Source organism: Aspergillus glaucus (assembly GCF_001890805.1).
Source record: "Aspergillus glaucus CBS 516.65 unplaced genomic scaffold ASPGLscaffold_33, whole genome shotgun sequence".
Taxonomy (NCBI): Eukaryota; Fungi; Ascomycota; class Eurotiomycetes; order Eurotiales; family Aspergillaceae; genus Aspergillus; species Aspergillus glaucus.
Window position 1 is genome coordinate 152,816 of NW_019170485.1, and position 21,535 is coordinate 174,350.

Consider the following 21,535-nt stretch of genomic DNA (forward strand, 5'->3'; position numbering starts at 1 on the left):
GCCCTGCAAGAAGAAAGTTTTTAACCATATTCCCATATTATCTTGGTAGGGTAGGCAAGGGTGAGAGGGAAGGGGAAGGGAGGGGGATGACAAGGTAGGGTAAAAGGGGGGCGTCGAACAAAGGAAATGGCGATATGAAAAAACAATATTTCGAGAGCAACAAAATAGTGATCCCTATTAACGTATGCCAGACACACGATCTCACCACTACCCGCTAGGGTGCTTGTAAAAGACAAACCGAGCCCGGGCGATCCGACAAGCAACAGCTACAACTCCAGAACTGCGTGTTGGCCATCATTGTTGCGTGACTTCAATTTGATCGTTTCCTTCACGTCCGGCATAGTCATTGCCAGTCCAGCATAAACATTCAGATCGATTCCGGCGTACGTGTAAGTGGAGCCGTACAGTAAACCACAGACCCGTCCCCAACGGTTTATTAGCACGGAACCAGAGTCTCCTGGTTTACAAAAGTCGGTCTGGACGTGGTCGCCCACTTCGCTCAGAATAACAAATTCTTCCGTCACTTTCGGCTCGACGATAAGTTGGTTTCCCGACATGTCATGGCGCACACTATCCCCCGCATTCCAACGGCATGACACCTGCACACCGTTACAAACACCACTCGTAAGTCCAGTCGACTTTCCAACTTTGAAGTACCATTCATTTGCTTTCATTTCACCAAAGCCAGCTAGTGGCATGCCCTCCTGATAGTTTAGTCCTCTCGAGGGTTTTTGAGGGGACGGGATTGTAGGGAAAGTAAAAGGTTGATAAGTGATGTTTTCGAACATCTGGACAAAGGCCCAATCGCCTACTCTGTTGTTCCACATTGTGGCACCACTTGAAAGCAGCACGCGCCCGATACCTGTCGGCATTGTAGCCGCCACTCCAAGCCTTCTCTCGTAGCGTGCGAGTAGCTTTTCGTACTCGGTAGTGCTGGTATTAATGTCGCGTGGGATGGGAGTATTTTTCAATTCCAGGTAGTACTTTCGTTGGTGAAGGCCACGAAGTTCCGCCTTTAACTCTTCGGCGCGCTGTTGTCCGTCTAAAACGGTTTCCGTAATATCCTTTGGTGCGAACCTCACAACTTGGCACCTTGTGCCGTCATCGATATGCAAAGAAGATCCGTGCCGGTTCGCCCTGTTTATCACGTCCGCTTCGGCGGATTTCGCAGGCCTCACGACGTGGAAGTTGGTGAGGAACCCCCAATAGGTTGTCTCTCCGTAGGTTAAATGGGCAAAAAGACCCAAGGTTCCCCCACCCTGTTCCCCAGCAACAGTTATTGACTCCCCAACTTGCGCGATTCCATAATCTTGCATACTATCAAACTGAGAGTTACCGGCGAGGTCCCCCAGCCCACCCGGGAGGAATTCCACAGGCAGGTGGGAGACCATCGGCTGGACTTCTCTCAACTCTAGCATGAGTTTGTGCCAGTTGCACCTAGCCCGAGGGTCGACAGTGATGACTACCGTCGGAGATGACTTCCTCTTGTTTTGACCGAACTGGTACATGCACATTGTCTTCCACGCTCCCCTAAGTGTGTTCTCCAGTACCTCAATCATCTTGGCTTTAGAACTCTCGTACTCTCTCACTTCCGGTGCAGTGGCAGAGATGGCGAAAAGAGATGGGCGGAAAGTCTTTTCGATATCCAGAATTTCGACTTCGACATTTGCAATCCCACTCCGCCGTAGAAGGTCAAGTAGTTCATCCTTGGCCGGACCCATAGGTCTAGGCAGCCTTATGTCTCTGTACACAATGCGGAGTACCGTAGTGGGGTTATATGACGGGTATCCTGGTTTCAAAAGCCTCTGAACAACGGGCATCCCTGTCATTCTCGCCCGTGGAAAGCCGTGGGTCTCGAGAATGGCAAAAATATCGGTGCCCAGAGCTTCGACTTCCTCTGTTGTTCGACGGTCTGCAGGTTCTGTACGATACGGGAGTGGTGGCGGGTGTTGCATGCTAGTAGATCGATAGGAGTCTGTGCGGTAAATATAGTCCTCTATCTGCATCATGCCGGACACTTCCTCGGATTCCCGCAACTGCTGCCGGCGTTTGCGTGGTGAATCTGGCGGAGTGGGCAACCACGCCCAATTTTGAGCCATGGTGAAATTTTTTTTTTTTTTTTTTTTTTTTTCACGACAATGTTGCGGGTTGAATTCGATTTGGCGGGCAATACCAGAGGTAGCGTGTCGTCCCCCAGGGAGTCTGTACAAAAGACGGGGGAAGATCGTCCTCGGGGAAGGGTTGGTCGTCGTGATCGTCGTGATCGTCGTGGGAGGATGTACTGTAGTTGGTCTGGACGAATGTGAGTAAACGATTAATATCTGGACAAGGGACGATGTTCTCACTTTGTAGGATATTTCTCAGGTTCGAGTAGCCGGAAGATAGAAGCTTGTAAGAACGAAATCAGGGAAGGAGAAATTGGATTTGCACGAAGGCAGTTGTGAGTCATGTAGCGTCCCAAAACGGCTAGCGTACTTTATGTATAGCTAGCTATTTTCCGATAATGACAGGATATTGACGGCACTATGAGAGGAAAGACTCGCTAAATCTTATTATATTTTCTTTTTCTTTTTGAGAAAATGTGCAGAGATTATGCAAAAGGCATGTTTTCATCGCCCCGAAGTTCAACATGCTCTATTAAAGGAATTGCATACTGATTCCTCCGAACTTTATTATTATTATTATTATTATTATTATTCATACACGCATCTGTCAGCCCTATAGGCCGAGTGGCGGAAGGTCCTGCGGGGCAGCCGGGGAAGCCGCCGTAATGGTAGTCGCTATGTACATCGTCGCCTTTATACACATATCCTGATATCTCATTCCACGTGTTGTATATCCCGTGCTGCTGGTTTTCATGCCGCTGTTCCCATGGCCATGAGGATCCATGGTCTTGTTGGATACTATCTCATTTCCTTCCCTACTTCTGCAAGCGTGTAACCTTGGCTGCATTATGCTGCCGGTTTCCCCAAGTCTATTGTTGTGACTCAGTATGTGGTTGGTAGAGTTTGAAACTGGCCTAGGAGGCCTGTCTCAAGCATGAAGTGCACTGCTTTTGGTACCAGGTCTGGCTGTGTTAGGTAGGCCTGGTAATCCAGCTCCTGCCTTGATCCCTGTGTAAGATGGTGCATCTGGGGTCCTGCCTGGTTGGTACAGTGGAGGAGAACATGGTGTATGTCTTGGAGGCCACATCCACAGGAGCATTCAGTTGATTCCACAGCCTTGAAGGTACCAAGGTAACTGGCCAGTGCAATCTTCCCAGTTTGCATTTGAATGAGGACTGATGTAGCAGCTCTCTGGAGGCCTTGGTATAGCTGCATTGGTGCTTTTGAGGGTTCTTTCCATAAACAACAGACGGAGTTCCCATGGGGGGAAGCAGCCCATTCAGTCTTCCATGCATTTGCTGCTTCTATGTGGAGGATTCTTCAAATGCTGGCCATGAGAGTGAGCTCTTCCACACCATTGGGAGCTGGGGAATTAGCAGCTTCTTTTGCAAGAGCATCAGCACACTCATTGCCATAGACACCTTCATGACCTGGGAGCCAATACAGTTGTATATCCCAGCCACATTCCTGTAGTTGAGATGCAGTGCATGCAATATCACTCAGGATATATTGGCCAGAAGACCTTCCTGGAGCTGAGCATGCCTGTATCACTGCCTGGTTGTCTGTGAAGATGGTTGCTGTACAGGTCTGATAGGAACATTGTGATTCCAGTCCACTTGAGTTGCATATTTGGGTAAGTGCCATCTTTATGCCCTGTAATTCTGCTGCATATACAGTGTGGGTAGCTTGAGAGCCAATGCAAACTGCTTGGCACCCCAGAGGTGAAACTACTGCTTAGAGTGGCACAGCGAAGCCGCAAAATCCGCGCCAATCCGCGCCGAATCCGCAATGGCGCGGATTCGGATCCAATGGGCCAGAATCCGAAGCGGCTGCGGATTATACACGCAGGATCCGCAGCGGCGCGGATAATCCGAATGGAGTGGCTTGGAGTGGATTTTGCGGCTTGGATTATCCACAAGATCCAATTACAATATGTTACTGTAATTTAGTAAATAACTAGCAGTTGGCCAATTTTTTAATCAAACTATGGTTGGATTTAATGATTAATATACAATGAAATGCCTTTGTTATAGATTTCAATTGGATATGGATGTTGTTGGCCAATAAACTAATCCATCTCATATACTACGGAATGCCGGGTATTATATATATATATATGGGTAGACATTACGGAGTCAATATTAATGTTTGTGCAAATTCAGAATGTACATAAAGATATGGCTATTTTTGCTTCGGAGATGGTCGATAGCAGAATGAGACTGATATAGATGATACAAATGTAATGGAGCATTGATAATAGTCAATTCTTGATGCTGTTGTATGTCTGTCATGGATTACATTGCGGCTTGGACTTTGGAGAATCCGAATCCAATCCAATCCGACTTTAACTGCAGTTAGTTTAGTGTATGCCTAAATAGGCATAGCGCGGAATCTTGCGGCTTTTGCGGCTTAATCCGCGCCAATCCACGCGGATTTTGGCGCGGATGCGGATCCAAGCCTGAGCATCCAAAATCCACGCGGCGTGGATGGAGGGCACCCTCCATCCGCGCCAAACCGCGCCGAATGCAACTCTAGGTGAAACTACTGCTGCTCCAACTCCCTGTTCTGTCAAGCTGCCATCTGTGTACACAATGATATCAGCTCTGCTGTGTAAGATGGCATTATGAGTTGCAAGAGCAGCTTCCTGAGTTTCTGCTATATGGGGTTTCAGACCTGCCCACCAAGGTGGGGTCACATGTGGGTGTATAATCTCCAGCTTGTCCTGAGAAATTGCAGTTCGTCACTCCCATCATTCTAATGGTGATGTTAAAGGATCATGGTCTGGGCTGGTGGCCCATCACATGCGTCGCTCCCTTGCGTTCCTTGGCACTGGTTGTTGGCCAGAATGTTGTATCTTGCTGAGGGTGGCCATAAGAGGTGATGTGGCAATTCAGAGGTATGATTCTTTGGCCTCACGTGTTATGGGGTTCTCGTACGAACCCAAAAGATGACAGGTTCGGCCAAGGCCAGCACGGAACGCAACCTGCAAGGGTTCTGAATCAATTATTGACGACCTTCATACGAACCCTCTGCATACAAGGACTAGCGGTGACTCCTTCGTACGACTCCTGACTTCCAAGGAAAGAGTGTCATCCCCGGATGTCCATAAAAGACTGCCTTCGCTTCTGCTCCGTTTGTTTCTTCTTCAACGATTCCTTCTTGTACGATAAAGGGTAGCTTTTAGTTAAGACAACTCAAGTTCAACCCCTAACAGTCCCAATCCCATAAGAGCCAGAGAGCCTGAAAGTTCAGCCAATCAATTCCTGGAGCCTTCTGGACTGCTTGGTGGAATAGTGCTGTTCTAACTATTCCTTCATCTACCTGGCCATGCCAGGACCCTTGCGGGATCTCAACCTCTCGGTTGACCCCTGGTGTCTGGGGGAAGGCTGTCTCCCGAACCAGGGCCTCCTTTTCATCAATGGAGCTGGCGAGTTGTCCCTGGGGTCCACGCAGTGTTGGGGTTATTGCAGCTGCCCTGGGCTTTGTATAGCCCAGAGCCTGCCAGCACCTTGCAGTGTCCCCAAGGCTTGGCTGGTCTGTTGCCCCTTCCAGGAAGGTTTCCCAGCAGATGCGCTTCGCCCTCCGGATGGCTCGATAGTAACTATTCCGGGCCTCTTTCAGCTCAGCTGTGGAGATTCCTTGTTCTTGCCATGCTCGCCTTGCATAAAATCGACATTATCTGTGGGCTTATGGTCCCACGGCCAGTGAGTTGAATTACTGCACGCCTATTTTAACATCTATCTCTCAAGTCCAACACGGAACATCCGAATGGGTTGGAGAATCATGCTTCAAAGTTTGAATCTATATCATCAGCGAAGATAGTTCCACAAATCTGATTCCTGGGGCACGAGTCTTTCATAATCAGGAATCAACAAGATAGATGCGTGTTCTAATTTGGCAACACTCCCAGCTCACTAATGAGCGACTTTGGGTCGTGCGAGAGTAAGCGGCTGGCGACGTTAGAAATACCGCCTTTGATCCAGAGCAATCAGTCATCCCCTACTGCCAAAATCTTACTTGTAAACTGTCCAATCTACTCAGAAATCTATTCATAATGAACGCCATTGACCAGCTATTCCACAAGCTCGCAGGTTTATGTACCTTTCGTAGTCGCAATGCTCTTGACGCTTAGTGGTCCAGCTACACACTGAGCAAGGGTTTAAGGAGCTCATAACGAGTAAGGCTGATCACCCACCCACCAACTAACCGGCCGGCGTGCCTTCTTAGCAGAGGTAATCTTCTTGTCTGTTGTAGTCTTCACAAACTCAATCTTGACCTTGTCATTTCCATTCTGCTTGGCTGGGTAGACCCACCTGGGAGTCTCGAATTTCGTCTTTAATCCCTCATACGTCTTCAAGTGATACATATGGGCATCGAAGTCGCGAACAGTCTTCTTAGCCTTATCGTTTTTACCACCGGTCATCGTTGTCGTCATTTTCTTCTCCATCGCCTTCCCAATAGCAAGGGCGATATAGTCGAAGCCGTACTTCTTCTGAATATTTTTCATGGGGCCGAAGGGAAGACCACTGTCAGCCTCGGTGTTGACAGCCTTCAGAACGACAATCGTTTAAACAAAACATCAACTACTCCCGAATTCGAATTTTTGTTTCTTAACATAATTCCAGTGCGCTATTTTCTTTATTTTCAAAAGTGTTATTGATTTTGGAATTGTCTTGATGCGATATGGATCCCCAACAAATGTCCACAGCTATCGCCGCGTTAGTCAAAAAGGGTATCCTGGCCCCCGACGCTATCCTCAACATACTTAGCCAAAGAATCAAGGATTTTGGTATCCTAAGGGGCGAGGAACTACCACACCTTCGCAAGACTTTCAACTCTCTCTGCACAAACGACAATGGCACAGAAATCATCACCCGGTCCACCTTCATCTCTTTCCTCCAGACCGCCGGAGTCCTACCACCATCCATGGCACAAGCAGGCGCTCTGGTTTACAACAGCCTTCTATACCTTTCTCAAGCACCATTCTATGACTCCCTGCCCACATACTTGACATTCGATGGCCTCCTCAGAGCACTTGTCTGGACCGACTCCGAACGCTCCAGACCCGTCTATGAAGAAAGCATCGATACTCGAACCAGAGCACCGGCTGATACCCGTCGCCTCATTTTTCAAAGTCTTGCAACAACTTATGACGGCAAGAAATTGCCCTTTGACGCGGAATTCGCGAAGATGCAGGCTGAGCGCAGGGCGTTTGATTTCACTAGTGTATTGGACGGGGACAGTTGAAAGGTATATGCCAAGACAAACTATTATTATCATTATTTAATCAAGTTTATTGTCCGTACCGAGCCCTAGAGCTTGACAGACCATGATTCATGGACTCGAGGCCAGCAGCTATTCTACGGTCTCTTGTCCCTATAAGTTCCTGAGGCAACACCCCCTTCTATAGTCTTTCTAATCCTTTTCCTTGCCCCAGGCCGCCTGTATGCGCAGGGCTTTCGAGCACAGTGCTCTCCTTGTGTTTTCAGAGCAGGGTGAGTGTGGCCTAGGCTAGCTCTCTCATGTTATACTTGCCTCCTCCAATGCTTCCAGTCTCCGTTCCTCATCTTTCCGGACTCTTTCTACCGCCCGTTGTAGATATCCCTGAGGTAGAGCTATGCTGGTGTTTGCTAGGAATTTTAGCAGTGCCCTGGTTGCTTTGGGCTCCCCTAGTAAAATCAACAAGAGCTCCCCCACATACTGTCCTGGGCCTGCGCCTCGTCCCCCATCTCCTTCCTGTATCCATACACAATCCTTCCGCCAGACACCTGTATCACCCTGCCAGTCGGGGCTACATCTAACCACCTCCTTAACCAGGCGGTCCAACTCTGTGGGATCCTTGCCATCTCTTCGCCAACAAGCCACTGATCCATGAACCTGTACCACGAGGTCCCGGACCCATGAGCTGTCTTCTTCCAATTGATACCGTTGGTTCTGCGGTGTCTGCTTTCCTTGTCTCTGCATCCACATCTCCCGAACAAATACTGCCAAGGCGTTCTCCAAGTCATCCAGTTCAGTCACTCCCTGAAGCCCTGAGCAACAGGTTTTGTACTTCCCAGGTACATCCGTCTCCCCCTCATTTTGAATCCACTCCAACTTCATCGACTCTTTGGGCACCCTTCCCAGGGACCAAGTCACTGATTTCTTTGATTTTCCTTGTAAAAGTTGCCTGAGAAGTGCGGCTAAGATCTCAAACAAACTCAACTGCTGTCTGAAGTCGAAGAAAATATATGTGATGCCAATGTCGTTGTTGTTTGCAAATGACTGTTCTAAACATTCGATGGCGACGGAACATAACACTGTTTTCCCAGCTCCAGGGATACCGGGACAGTATAAAAGCTGCTTCTCATAATGAACCATGTCTGGAACTCCTTCTTGTTGATGAACCAAGTTCCTGTCCCTGTTTATCGAGCACTCAATGTTTCAGCATGGCGCTTCGAGCCATCGATGGTGCTAATCCATGAAAGGGAATCCCTTGCAGAGTCTTCATAGGATTCTTCGAGCAAAAGTCGAATGTCATTTCAAATTTCCAAGGATAGGTTTCTGCTCAAAAAATATGTAAGAAAGCCAGAATTTTCAAAATTGCAACCTAGAAAGGAAATCGCACTGGTTTATCTTGCCCATTAGCAAATTGAACAGTGATATAGTGGATGTAATCCTTTCACGAAGCCTATCAATCTCCACCTGATCCCATGTGACCCTGCTCCATGCTTGACGAGCCTTAACCTTCCAATTGGAGGTTGTGTAAGCAAAAACTTGTGATCTGTCCAGCTTCACTTTCAAATTCTCGAGAACTTCTCAGCAACCTTGCGAGATTTTCTGGATGTCCTGCCCTTGTTGCTTATTCAAACCATCAACGAGGATGTCATCAATGTCATGAAGAACAGTCCATACTCGTTTGACCCTATTTTATTTCCATGGTATCAGTGTTGTCTACATTACCGATCTCAATGCTTGCTGGAAGTGTTAGAATAGTCAATGATCATACTCTGAAATTGTCCTGAACTCTTTAGGGGCTTGGGAGAAGCGCTTCTTCAGATCATCAGCGAGCTTCAAGGTTGCCAAAATATCTCCGACGCTGTAACCGAAGCTCATTTTCTGTTCAACAACACACTATACAGAGCCTTGTAGTCGAATCAAATGCTGGGTTGGAAAAAAGGCCGGTGGTGAAACAGCGAGAGGTTGTAAATAGAGGGCAAAAAGCGCTGTTCCACAAATGAGGCGAGGTGAGGATTGAAAAGAACAATTAGAAAGAATAGCCTCCATTAGATTGGAAGGATTTCAAAGGATTGAGATTGCGCGATGTTGGGTGATGGCTCACCCTCTGTATTGTGCACTCAGACTCGCACCATATATTCTCCTTTATTTAAAGACTAGTACATACGACCATAGGGTGTGGAGAACAGGGCTTCCCGTCCGCTCAGCCGTACTTAAGCCACACGCCGGCCGGTTAGTAGTTGGGTGGGTGACCACCAGCGAATCCCGGCTGTTGTATGTTTTTGTTTTTTTATGCCTCGCTCGCGTAGGCTGTGTTTATTTTCAATTTGAGTGAAGTGAGCAGAGACCATTCTGTGCCTTTTCAACGACCATAATCATATCACTGCAGAAGATCAAAGGTTCAAATCAATTCAGGAATGCTGCAAATTTTCTGGGGCTCAGGGCAGCTTATCAACATGAGCCAGACTGAAGAGAAAGACAATGCTGTATCAGCTCATCTATAGAAATTCGGTATCAGAATCTTTGTCTTCTAACGCGCTGCATGCGCAATCTCATACTCTTGGTAATGGTCACCAACCAGCAACTCTGTAGCAATTGCTAAATACGCTAGATTGGCCCGTAAGTACCGAGCTGGAGGGCTGGTGATTGCGCATAGAACGTCGTTCAGGCTTTTCATGCCTGTCAGTTGATGTAGCCTCTCAACATCATCGGCAGGCTTGGGGTAGGTTCATGCCTTTCTTTCTCCCCTTCGGGCTGCAATCTCTCTTCATTGGGCTTATCCGCTGGCTCGGCGTAGCAACCCATGGAAAAGAACAAGACTACCTGGCAACACAATGCTTTTGGTTCCGGAAATGGTGATATAGATACCCTCGCCCATAACCCTCAATAGCACCCTTATCAAGTTCTTTTTGCACAAGCTCATACAGCTGTTGATCTCACTTTGACGCCTTGGAGATTGTCGTTGGTGATGTCTGTGTCTGGTTTTGCTGGCAAATGTTCTTCTAGATGATGGCATGATGAGGGAGACGTTGGAATGAAACCTTTATCTTGTGTACACAATGCAAGCAAGCAGTCCGGGTGTTCTGTTATCTTACTGTGTAGATGGCGAACAGTGGAAGGGCTCGCAAACGGTGTGAGGAGTGTGCTATTTTTGCATAAACAGCTTGTTTTGTGTGAAGGAATTAGGATTCTGTATAGTGAAAAAGAATTATTTCAACTAATAAATGAAAGGAGAACCTCTTAACACACTAATGTATTACGCAATCTCTATCATACATACCCCGTCTCAGTCATCCAAAAAAGCATTAGGGACATAGAGCGGCATCGAATCTTCCCACAGGCTATTTGTGAGAACCGTCTTATTCGAGCCATCAACATCCATGATCATGATCTGGCCGTAAGGCTGGAAGGTATTGTCGTAGGTCGCCGCCTCAGCCTGGAATCCCCACATCCCACTCGACCACATGATGCGCCCATCGGCAGTCCAGACGGCGTGCGCATCGTTGGCAAACGACGAAGTAAGCACGGTCAGGTTGGTGCCGTCCGGTCGAATAATGCACACCTCGTAGTTCGAGAACTCGCCTTTCGCCAGGTCGGTCATGTTGCGCGTGAATAGCACCCACTCACCGGATGGCGAATAGAAGGGGAGGTTATCACGCTCCGTCGTCAGAGTGGTGGTCTTGTTGGTTTCCAGATCCAGCAGACGTAGCCCGAATTCTGGCAGAAATTCTCGATACACGATTTTCTTGCCGTCGTGAGAGTAGCTAGGGAAGCCCGCATTGGAAGAGTTGGAGAAGGTAAGTTGCTCGTAGTTCGATCCGTCAGGCCTGGTCCGGTAGATCCAACCAGGCTTGGTGGAGCGGCTCTGGAACCAGTATCCTGACCCAAAAGTGATCCATTCCCCATCACTCGACCACGATGGCTGGAAAGATCCACCACCGCCCGAAGAAACGGTTTCTGCGTCGATCTGGTCTGTTTCAAACGTATCGAAGGCAAGAGTGAAGTTGGTTTCGCTGGGCTGCATCACCGCCACAGACGAATTGCCCGGGCTACCCGTCTGCTTGGTTGTGAATACCAGTTCTCCCTGGTTAGAGAGGCCGGGGAACACGTCCATAAAGCGATAATCCCACTCTGAGTCCCAGGTCCACAGCTCCTTCTGCAAAGGTCGGATTGTCCAGTCTGTCTTCTCATAGACTACATGCTTACCATCGGGAGACCACGCAGGCGATCGCATACCACCCAGGATCTTTTTCGAAGTGGACGTATAGTGAATACCCTCATTGGATCCGCCCTTGATCAAGTACCCGATGCTATTCTGTGAGGTATACTGCGGGTAGACCTTGCACCCAGACGAATTGGTATGCGTGACACGATCGGCGCCTGTTGCAAAGTCCACTGAAACAATCTGGTTGGTCGTGGTATTAAGCGTGTACGACGACCGCGAGTCCCATGTTTGTTGCACAGTCATCTCATAGAACACAACGCGCTTCCCGTCTGGGGAAAACTTGGGAGATCCATAGGTCATATTCGGTTTACTGTACACCTCTCGGAAACTTGTTCCTTGGGGGGTGATGGCGTAGATAGATAGCTCTTGAGTATGCTCCCAGCCAGTCCCATTGTCATGACCAGTCCACCCGGTGTTTCGATCCGAGGAAAAAACGATCCATTTCCCATCAGGCGACCAGCTCGGCGCAAAGAACCCGTTCGGCGATCTCGGATCGCCCGTTACACCAGTCTGGTTTGTGAGATTGCGGGTAGCGCCCGTTTCAAGGTCCGTGAGCCAGATATTGGACGTGTAGACGTCGGCCGTGGAAGCGTAGGTGGCATATTTGCCATTGGGAGAAATAGCCACCGCATCTTCGACCGCGGGTGTGGTTGCGATGGGTCTCAGACCGCTGCCATTGACGTGGACCATGTAGACATCAGAGTTGCCATCGCCGTTACGTTCAGTGGTGAAGGCGACATGTTGGCCGTCTGGAGAAAAGGATGCATGGTATTCGAATACGGAGTCATCACCCAGCAAGAGTCGCTCGTTTGAGCCATCCGCATTGGTGATGTATAGTTGCGATGAGGATGGGTTGATGCGGTTCATCAGCATGATGCCTTTCTTTTCCAGCGCAGCGCGAGGGAGCACTGCATCAAATCGCGGCGTGAAATTTGTATTGGTGTCTCTGGTATCTGCCAGATGCGCGTAGGGGCAGGCAGCCAGGCATATCGTGGGACCCAACAGGGCCAGAATGAGTAAAAAGAACATGTACCCCTGAGTAATCCTGTACCGGATCGATGCGTGGAATTCTGTCAGAATCAAGTATAACTTCCACCGTATCGCTCTTTATATAGTAAACATTCTGTAGGGTATGTAAAAAAGTGTCAAAGCCGGTTCAGATTGAATAAATGGTTGACTAGGATTTGGTCGGTTAGCCGAAGGGAGGAAATTAGTTAACTGGATGGAGAAGTTGGTCTCTTGGGTAAATTGATGAGGATCAGCATGTTTCAGCCTGTTGCGTCGCTTAACAGACAAAAAGTTCCCCAATGCCCAAATACCATGGGTGTGCAGCATATCGCCGAGTTTGAGTAAGGTCGGCTACTCTGTAAGCGAGGTGGAGATAGGCCTTGGTAAATCAAAACCACGCCAGGAAATTAACCCCGAGACCCTGGTTGATATCCACGGCTTGTCCCGCGACGAAATTGCCCTGTTTATCAGATCTTATCAGATCTGTGCCGAAAATGTAGGGTCTCGTTGCTAGGATGGATATGATTTGTGGAGATGAAGCGTCAGGGATATCCCGGTACTGCCGGTATGCGTGCTCCAGGCACGGGTTTGGGCCCGGCGTATCCCACTTCTTCCTAAACTCCCATCTTTCTCGGCAGGCTCTAGCCAGCGTATCCATCTGGTGGTATGGTTCTGATCGCTTGATGTTACCATCTTAAGAAAAGAAACCAAGAATCACGTTGTATAATCTTGGTGGCCCGTTCGACCAATAGTCTAGACAATGAGAATATGGTACTAATTGAGAATGGAATAAGAAAGGGAAGCCTAAGCCGAGGCTGCGCGCTGTCTCTGCGGCTCCCGCGGACACAACAGGGAAGCCTTCAGGGCTTCTGACATTGGTGACTGCCTCATCCTCCGTATAGAATACGCTGGTGTTGACCATTGGTAAACACGGTTCCACCCAGGGAGAGCTTTCCAGAATCTTTGCCAGACGTGATGTGCTTGAGAACCGCATCCACTTGAATATCATCTGCCTGATCCAGCGGGCTCTCTTGTTTAACAACGACAAATATATTTTTTTAAAACTGAATGAACCTATCAGTCGCAGTGACTTGAGCGTAGATTCTCGAACTTTCCATACAGACCTGGTCGTTGTTCCATTGAATGCTCTGCGCAGCCAAGGATACTTCTGAATCCAAACCAGCGTTTTCATATTGGATTTTGCTGAGGCCTGGTGGCCGGGCCGACGCAGGCCCCGGAACCAGACATATATCAAACCGAGTCGACTCTGCCCTATCTCGCCTTGACCGGGTGCTCAGAGAATCCCTCCGGGGCACCCTTCCAGCATACCGCGCCACCCCTGTCCCAGTCCTCCATCGGGAAACTGCTATCCCCCCTATGGAGATCATCCTTGATCAGAAAACGCGCTGCTGCCAGACTGCGCGCTTCCAGGCTGGACAACGACCACCCAGTTCTCAGACGCTCACTTCGAACAAAATCCTCCCTATTAAATACACGCCTAACCCGCTATCACCTGCCGTGGCTGGAGGGCATAGAACAGACTGACCCTCTGATCTATCCCCCTTGGCAGCCGGAGAACCCCAGTACTTTCTGAAATATCTGCTCTACCCGAGACAGGGCTGGCGAAGACTTTTAGCATTGGGTAGACTCATGCCCCTCACTCTCCATGTTCCTCTTCACAGACGGCAGCCGCTTGAATAACCCAGTCTCTGCGGCTGGCGCTGGTTGGTTTGGATACTGGGCCATATGGAAGAAAGAAGCTGCGCACGGCCATCTCTCTCTCCCCACAGCATGAAGTCTTTGACGCAGAGGCAACTGCAGCAACTGAGGGGCTGAAGGCTGCCCTCAATAGCATCCAGGCACCCTTTACTCAGAACCTATATGTCCTCCTTGACAACCAGGAAGTAGTACGACAGCTGCAGGGTAAAGGGTTGCCCCAGGGGCTCCAGTCAGAGCACCATCCTGGCCTTTCAAGAAGCCGCAAGTGCCTGGCCCAATCGGTCTCCCCGATGCACAGCAATCCAACCCGGACAGATGCATGTCTGCTGGATCCCTGGACATGCGGGCATTGCAGGGAACGAAAATGCTGATGAGCAAGCAAAAAGAGGAGCTAAGTCTACCCCACAGACCACCCCTCCTGCAAGATATGCCTGGGCCTGCCGAACTTTGAAGGAGGAGTTCTGGCAACAATTTCAATCATATTGGACTGAGAACGCGCCACAGCGATACCAGGATCTCTCCATTGGCCTGGTCAAACAACCCCATAAACTATCCCTCCCTAGAGCCACCCTCGGCCAACTTCTAGCCGCCCGGACGGGTCACTATGCATAAGTCCGCACTGCATGCTCCGTGCTACACAAGTTCTAACAGGCTGCAGAGGTCTCACTTTCACCACACAGTATGCCCAGCACCACTAATCCCCCCACTTTGAAAAATTTTCACCTTCTTTCTCCTACTCCATACACCCTGAATAGAAATGCGGCGAACCCACTGATTGACACGTCCCACCAATAAACTCCTTGCCAGGCCACCCGCCAAGAACCCTAAATTTCAGGCCTCCACATGGCCACTTTAAGGTTAGAATTAAGGATAATAACGACGCCTTGGAACTTTTTTTTTTTTTTTTACGCCTGAACCTTCACACAAACCAGTCGGTTCTGTCCCCATGGCCTCCGAGTCACAACGCCAGCTCTTACGGCCGACTGAATCGAATCCGTTCTCGGATCCTGCCCCTCTCTCCCCTCAACAGTCGTGGGATCCACTCGGTTTTAGCCAGCAGACGGAAGATACAGCGTATCACCCAGTGCATGATGACTCCGGTGTGCTGGAACCCCAGCCCAGAGAGACGGGACTGGGGATCAGCCATGCCGAGACGATGCCGAGGGTGAGGAAGCGCACGTCGCAGGAGAGCTCCAATGCGGCGACTAGTCCGGGGCTGTTGACGCCCTCCCCGTGGGGTCTTCCGAGTCCGGGACCAAGTCCGAGTGCGAGTGCGAGTACCAAAGATAGCGCGTTTCGACCCGTGAAATGTCCGAGTCGGGCGCCCATCTTGCATCGCCGGCTGTCGTGGGTCTCTGTTACTATTCTGCTTCTGGCGCTGTACGCGACGGTCTTTTCGGGTATTTATCTCGTCATTGGATTGTTGAAGCCGAGGTGGGAGAGCCGAATTGGCGATGGGGGGTTGGCGCCGTCGACGGCGAATCTGCTGAGTGCGTTGTTCGCCAAGACGATTGAACTGTCGTATGTCACTGTCTGTGTGGCCTTTCTGGGCCAGGTGCTCAGTCGGCGCGCGTTGATGCAGGGCTCGCGCGGAATTAGCCTGTCGGATATGAGTATGCGGACGTGGATCATGCAGCCGGGATCGCTGATTACCCACTGGGAGAATGTCAAGTATTCCGGGTTGTCGTTTCTCGGGATGATTACCTTGACAGCGACACTGGTGGCCATGTTGTATACCACCGCGGCCGAAGCTTTAGTCTCGCCGAAGCTGCTGATGGGACCGGTGAAATCAACCACGCTGCAGGGTAATGTGGCCGCCAGTTTTGCGAATACGTTGTATCTGGCCTCGCACTGTGACACGCCGGTCACTGTTGCGATGGACCCGGTCAATCGCAACATCACCTGTCTGGAAATGGAGCATGTCGGCCACGCCTATCACAACTACCAGCAGTGGATTACCGAATGGAGTGACCGGGTTAACAATGGCAATGGGACGTCGACAGACCAGGCTGCGCGCCCGAGATCAACAGGGTCCATCTACGATAATACCACCGTCACCGGCAGCTGGATCGACATTGCCGATATGACAGCGCTCTCATCGCAACACGGTCGACTGGTCAACAATGTCACCATGGCCATGCCACACGGCGGGGTTTTCTCCGCAGCCAAAGACCCCATCAACCGCATCCGACAGCCCCATGAAGCATCCGGCCAAGGCAAATACAGCCTCGAAGCATCGGTCCCCTCGCCCGCCGTGAATGTGCTCTGCGTGGGCATGACCAAGGAGGAACTCTCGCCGTTGATCTACACCGAGTGGCCCAATACCTCGTACCCGTTCAGCCCGACCAACTGGAGTGTTACACCCCCGCCGGATATCCCACGGTATCCGTCGTGGCTAAACCAGACCGTCGTCGACGATCTGTTCGGCTTTGGCGAGAAGTATGGTCAACGACCGCCGGTGTTTGGCAAGTATCCGAAGCCGTACAACAGCATCACCAACACGACGGGGTTGTGGCCCACCGACGCCATCTACCTGCTCGGGGCATCGCCGGATTTCATCACCGACCCGCCGTATGTGCTGTGTTCGCTCAAGGCGAAGCAGACGGGCGTCTGTTCGACGCGCTACGAAGCAGCCTCCAGCGGGGCCTCGCTCTACAGCCACTGTGAAGACGCCGCCAACGACCTCCAATACAACCGAACGAACAAGGAAGTCACCGAAGGCGTGTGGGAGCCCGACTGGAAGAATGTCGCTTCGGGCTGGGCCAACGCCCTCAGTCTAGGTTCCGGAATCGCCGACGGCCAAGCCAGCAACGACCGGCTCCTGATGCAATTCGTTCCCGGCTTCGACAACACCAGCCATACTTTCGCGCTGAACCGCACCCTCCCTTCCATCAGTGAAGCTCTCGCCGTGATGGCCGGGAGCACCCTCATCCTTAGCTCGCAGCACAGCCCCCTCGTCCACTTCTGGAACTATACCGAGCACATCCTCTCTCCGCCCACGCGGCAATCCTTCTCTGCCTCCGTCCAAGCCGTGGGGTATGCTTCGGGGGGCACCGAGAAATGGCAGGGTGTCTTTTACGTCATCCTCGTCTTTGCCTTTATCACCAGCGCCATCTGTTTCGTCTTTCTGATGCTCGAAGTCCGCGGCAAGCAAGTGACGGATTTCACAGAGCCGCCAAATCTCTTCGCACTCGCCATGAACAGTTCTTCTTCAGCACGGTTGCAGGGCGCGTGCGGCGGAGGACCGGAAGGAAGACAGCTGAAAGAGAAGTGGTTTGTAGGGATGGAAGAGGAAGACGAGCATTATTATATGAAGGCCAAAGCGGAGGAGAGCCAGCCGAATGTGTATCATCAGGGGGGGCGCGAGTCACTGGAGATGGAGGATATTCAGCTGAAGCCGGTGAGTCCGGCCGTCGATGACTTTCGGCGAGTGTCGCAGGGGAACAGTTTCTTCTCCAAGCTATATTGATCTGGCCGTGAGTGATCGGCGTGATATTCGATAGAGACGGTGGGTACGGATCTACATGATAGACTCTGAAGATCATAGATCTCCGGTACAGTAATAGTGAATGTATATATGATTAATATATTAATTACTCTCACTGCGTCTCCATCTCCACCGGACGCTGCACATATGGGGGCGACGGCGGTTTTGTCAACGGTGCGGCTCCATAGTAGGCCGGCTGCTGCACCGGATAAGTCGGGTATGGCCGTGGTAGATCGATTCTAAACCTGTGAAGGACAGCAGAGATTCTGTGGTCGCATGAACGCCTTGGATTTCCGTCTCGTCCAGCCCGTCCGAGGCACAACTCAAATACCTCGTCAATGAGCGAAGATGTCGCCAATTGAATACGTGCATCGTGGTCTCATGGTTTTTCGGAAATGCAAAATTTGAAAGGGAAAGTGATTGAAGAGAGGGGAACCAGATCGCAGACTCCGACACGGCAGACTCGAAATCATTTATCCCCTGCTCCACAGACCGGTTACTGGCATACAGCCGCAGCGTCTGCAAACCCATCTGAATATTTATGCAGATAGCAGTGAAGCACTCCAAGTGAATGCTCCTTAATTTGATTACTCCCCACGAAAGTTGACTTGAATGGAACTGGTTAATTCAACATCCTGTGGCGTAAGATCCAATTCCTCGCGTTCATCCTCCATAGGACACGCCTCCATGGCCGCCATATACCCCGGCGAGTGCAAACCTGGAGATTCCATATCCGTAATCTCAACCGGATTCACCTCTCGCCCAATGACCTCAGCATAGTCAGACGCTTTCTGAATGGCATCTTTCATCGCCAATTTTCTCGTTTTGGAGCCGAGCTCTTGTCTGGTCTCGTCCGTTAGTCGCCAATCAATGTTGGAGATGGCGACATTTGGATATGCTGCTAGCCGACCAGCCACTTCACTTAGTTTTTGAAACTCGCGAAATGTAGCTTCGGATCGCAGCTGGGCGTAATGGACTCGTTCACCAGGGTTTCCGTCTCGGTCTCGGGGTCGCTCGGACCAGCTTCGGAGGGAACTGGTTGAGAATGCTGCTACTGGGGCTGGGGCGAGTGAGTCTGATTTTAGTTGTTTGAATGTTTGTTGGAGCTGGTTGGAGATGGCTGTGACTTCTTTGGAGATAGTGTCTGACGATGAACCCTCGGATTGAACGTGGAAGAACAATACGGCTTGTTCTGGAGGTTGATGAATGGTGGAGGAGCCTGTGACGTTGATTGTGATTGGTGTCATTTTTCTAGATTATGAGGATAGAATTCAGTAGATAAGAAGTGGAAAAATAAATGAAAGAAGAGTGTTTCTTTTGCATAAAAATATATTTCTGGTGCCCCTCCTGAAATAGGCGGTCTGTTTACTTAGCCACAGTATTGTGGATCCTATAATGTTATGCCAAGATGCAGTGATGTGTAGCTAAAAGAAGCAAATGTATTTGCAAGCTCTGAGAGAGCAATCGTGTCTATACTTGAGGGTGGAAGTCTGGCTGCAGTTTGTGCGGATTTCCTGCCAATGTATCACCGACTTAAGTTTCTGTTTTTGCCACACTCACTCGCTATGCTCGTGAGTGTGACTGTATCCTTATGAATGAAGCGAGTATTACCTGTTTTACATGGGGGGAGAGATGTTTCTTTTTGTTATGCTATTTAGGATAGATAGAATCACGCCGGAGTATATTGAGCCTCGCTGTTTTACCGTAGCAAAAGACTTCCTTCAGAGCCGGAAAGCGAGCCGCTACGGAGGCCTTCATAATACAGACGTGTCCCCAATGGACCACCTATATGCCTGGCCGCGTAGGTGGACTATGTTGGGATTATGAAGATTCTTCTCGCGCACGGAGCTCACCCAGATGCCAGAGATTGGATTGAAAAAGCACCGCTGATACAGGCAGCACGGCATGGACATTTAGAGATGGTGGCCATTTTACTCAATACAGGAGCTGTCTCAGTGAATGCTCATGACAAACACTGTCAACTTGCCTTGTCATTGACTGCTCAATATGGGCACACTGAGGTGGTAAATATCTTACTGGCTCACCCGCAGATTAACCCAGACCCTTGCTCAAAGTATCTCCGTCGGCGCGGTTTGCATGATCGCGGTTACTGGGAAGAATCCCCCTTAACCCATGCAATCATAGGCCAGCATATAGAGATTGTGCGTTGATGGACAAGGGCGTGGATCCAATAACAATTCCCCTTCACTGAATGTACATCCGGGGTGGTTGCAAGATGGGTCTCTTTGTGCGTGAGCGAACGGCCATAAAAGTCCAGTCCGAATGGGATTTTGAGTATCTTTCTGGCTGACAGTATAGCCTACGGCCATTTAGTGAATATTCCCTCTATTCTCAACAACTAGAACCCCAACTCGAAGCACAATAAATTAAATTAATTGTCTAGCCAGGTCCTGGACAGCACAGCCCCGTTGGCGCGTGCTATGCAGGCAAGATGTGGGTATTCGAAATTGTTGTAGTTGCCAAGAGAAGGCTGACATGGACTGAAGATTCGAGATGTGACTGGTGCAAACCCCAGACCATTCCTAGTGGTTCAGATGCAGATCTCGGTACAGCCTTGCTTGTTTGCTCTACAAGTAAGCAGATTTGAGGTGAATTACCAGCACAGCCGCGTTTGCCTAGCTGGTAGAAGTTGCGGGAATAATAAGCAGAACAGTCATGCATTCAGCTTGGAGAAGACTTAGGTGCTCGAATATTGTCGGCCTCGAATGGGCATAAATATCAGGCATTCCGCAACAACAGCGAACAGCTAGGACCGTGGAACAGCCAGTGCTGCCCTTTATCCTCAACACCTGTAAATCAAGCCTTTGACCAGCCGGAGACATGCCATCGTCAGGGCCCGCTGTCAGAAAGATGGGCGAGGTGTTGAACCTTCGCACCAACCGTGATTTCAGAGACTGGCAAATCCATGTCCCACACGAAATTCGTACGATCTACGGGATCAAATCGCTTAGCTCTTGCCGCATCCTTCACCGGACTCACGATTAATGTCACTCTCGCGCAACTTATGCCGCCCTTCTACGCCCTTGCCGGCGTGAATGCCTGGCAGTCGAGCGTGTGGCTCGTCAACCGTCACTGTGCCAAGAAAGAAATCAAACGCCGCGTCAATGAGGATCCTCAAGTTAAGGACCTTTTCAAAGGTCGCCGTCGCAGAGCCATCGTTACTGGTGTCTGTCTCAAGGTGTTGACGGCCGGGTTGGGTCTGGGTCTCGACGATCTCGGGTCCTTGGCTGACGCATATCCGTTTAGTAAGGCCAATGCATACGTTACTTATGCATTTCCAATTTTCTTTGCCTATTTGTCTCATATTCCCAACTATTCTTTTCCTGCTTTGATTTATGAACACCATATTGTCTATAACTGAATAGTGCTCAAGAGACCACACTACGCTATTGTAGTTGACACAATCCAAATTTTGGAACATCCATGAAGGGCGAGAAGAGTTCACTGTGCTCATGCTGAGTCACTTACCAGGGGGGGGGGGGGGGGGGCTCTCCTTTTGTGGCTATGTGTGCAGATGCCAAGTAGTTCATTGAAGTTGGAAGGGGACAGCCAATCATTAATGGCTGTAGCATGCTGGCGGATTATAAGGATTTCACAGGATTGAAATCGCAGCGTTGCATGATGTTGGGTGATGGCTCACCCTCTCTATAGCGCACTCACCCTAACTCACCCCTGGTCGCGCGACCGAAGAGCGGCAACACTCTAGTGACGAGGTTCCGATACTTCTGAAAGATAGGGCAAGGCTAGGGTCAG

At 50.1% G+C, this 21,535-nt stretch overlaps 9 protein-coding genes across 9 annotated transcripts; 3 read left to right on the forward strand and 6 right to left on the reverse strand.

The window, feature by feature from the left end:
* Window positions 1–266: 266 nt before the first annotated feature.
* Window positions 267–2,099, reverse strand: ASPGLDRAFT_137340 (uncharacterized protein; the record flags this gene model as incomplete). The annotated part of the gene is made up of 1 exon (XM_022541523.1): window positions 267–2,099. One exon carries the CDS (start codon window positions 2,097–2,099, stop codon window positions 267–269), a length of 1,833 nt encoding a protein of 610 aa, XP_022395957.1.
* A 911-nt stretch (window positions 2,100–3,010) lies between these two features.
* On the reverse strand, window positions 3,011–3,371 carry ASPGLDRAFT_52886 (uncharacterized protein). The gene is made up of 2 exons (XM_022547856.1): window positions 3,293–3,371; window positions 3,011–3,236 (listed from the first exon to the last, which is right to left on the reverse strand). Exons 1-2 carry the CDS (start codon window positions 3,343–3,345, stop codon window positions 3,077–3,079), a joined length of 213 nt encoding a protein of 70 aa, XP_022395958.1. The 5' UTR covers window positions 3,346–3,371; the 3' UTR covers window positions 3,011–3,076.
* A 2,902-nt stretch (window positions 3,372–6,273) lies between these two features.
* Window positions 6,274–6,612, reverse strand: ASPGLDRAFT_40123 (uncharacterized protein; the record flags this gene model as incomplete). Its single annotated transcript, XM_022545177.1, has 1 exon — window positions 6,274–6,612. One exon carries the CDS (start codon window positions 6,610–6,612, stop codon window positions 6,274–6,276), a length of 339 nt encoding a protein of 112 aa, XP_022395959.1.
* Window positions 6,613–6,803: 191 nt separating this feature from the next.
* ASPGLDRAFT_181289 (uncharacterized protein) lies at window positions 6,804–7,369 on the forward strand (the record flags this gene model as incomplete). The annotated part of the gene is made up of 1 exon (XM_022542991.1): window positions 6,804–7,369. One exon carries the CDS (start codon window positions 6,804–6,806, stop codon window positions 7,350–7,352), a length of 549 nt encoding a protein of 182 aa, XP_022395960.1. The 3' UTR covers window positions 7,353–7,369.
* Window positions 7,370–8,252: 883 nt separating this feature from the next.
* ASPGLDRAFT_1507392 (uncharacterized protein) lies at window positions 8,253–8,468 on the reverse strand (the record flags this gene model as incomplete). Its single annotated transcript, XM_022542183.1, has 1 exon — window positions 8,253–8,468. A coding segment is annotated over one exon (213 nt), but the record flags the coding sequence as incomplete, so codon positions are not given.
* A 2,114-nt stretch (window positions 8,469–10,582) lies between these two features.
* ASPGLDRAFT_85999 (TolB family protein) lies at window positions 10,583–12,576 on the reverse strand (the record flags this gene model as incomplete). The annotated part of the gene is made up of 1 exon (XM_022550358.1): window positions 10,583–12,576. The coding sequence occupies one exon, from the start codon at window positions 12,574–12,576 to the stop codon at window positions 10,609–10,611; it is 1,968 nt and encodes a 655-aa protein (XP_022395962.1). The 3' UTR covers window positions 10,583–10,608.
* A 2,477-nt stretch (window positions 12,577–15,053) lies between these two features.
* ASPGLDRAFT_1062806 (uncharacterized protein) lies at window positions 15,054–18,045 on the forward strand. The gene has a single exon (XM_022539506.1). It carries the CDS (start codon window positions 15,221–15,223, stop codon window positions 17,741–17,743), a length of 2,523 nt encoding a protein of 840 aa, XP_022395963.1. The 5' UTR covers window positions 15,054–15,220; the 3' UTR covers window positions 17,744–18,045.
* A 303-nt stretch (window positions 18,046–18,348) lies between these two features.
* ASPGLDRAFT_137277 (SIMPL domain-containing protein) lies at window positions 18,349–19,008 on the reverse strand (the record flags this gene model as incomplete). The annotated part of the gene is made up of 1 exon (XM_022541515.1): window positions 18,349–19,008. One exon carries the CDS (start codon window positions 19,006–19,008, stop codon window positions 18,349–18,351), a length of 660 nt encoding a protein of 219 aa, XP_022395964.1.
* A 1,679-nt stretch (window positions 19,009–20,687) lies between these two features.
* Window positions 20,688–21,143, forward strand: ASPGLDRAFT_40128 (uncharacterized protein; the record flags this gene model as incomplete). Its single annotated transcript, XM_022545178.1, has 1 exon — window positions 20,688–21,143. The coding sequence occupies one exon, from the start codon at window positions 20,688–20,690 to the stop codon at window positions 21,141–21,143; it is 456 nt and encodes a 151-aa protein (XP_022395965.1).
* Window positions 21,144–21,535: the final 392 nt, after the last annotated feature.

Bases quoted from the DNA above. Each gene is read 5' to 3' on its own strand.
- ASPGLDRAFT_52886 (XM_022547856.1), bottom strand. From the start codon at position 3,345: ATGGAAAGAACCCTCAAAAGCACCAATGCAGCTATACCAAGGCCTCCA. The intron at 3,237-3,292 runs CTGCTACATCAG...CTGGCCAGTTAC, and splicing joins ATACCAAGGCCTCCAGAGAG to CTTGGTACCTTCAAGGCTGT.
- ASPGLDRAFT_1062806 (XM_022539506.1), top strand. From the start codon at position 15,221: ATGGCCTCCGAGTCACAACGCCAGCTCTTACGGCCGACTGAATCGAAT.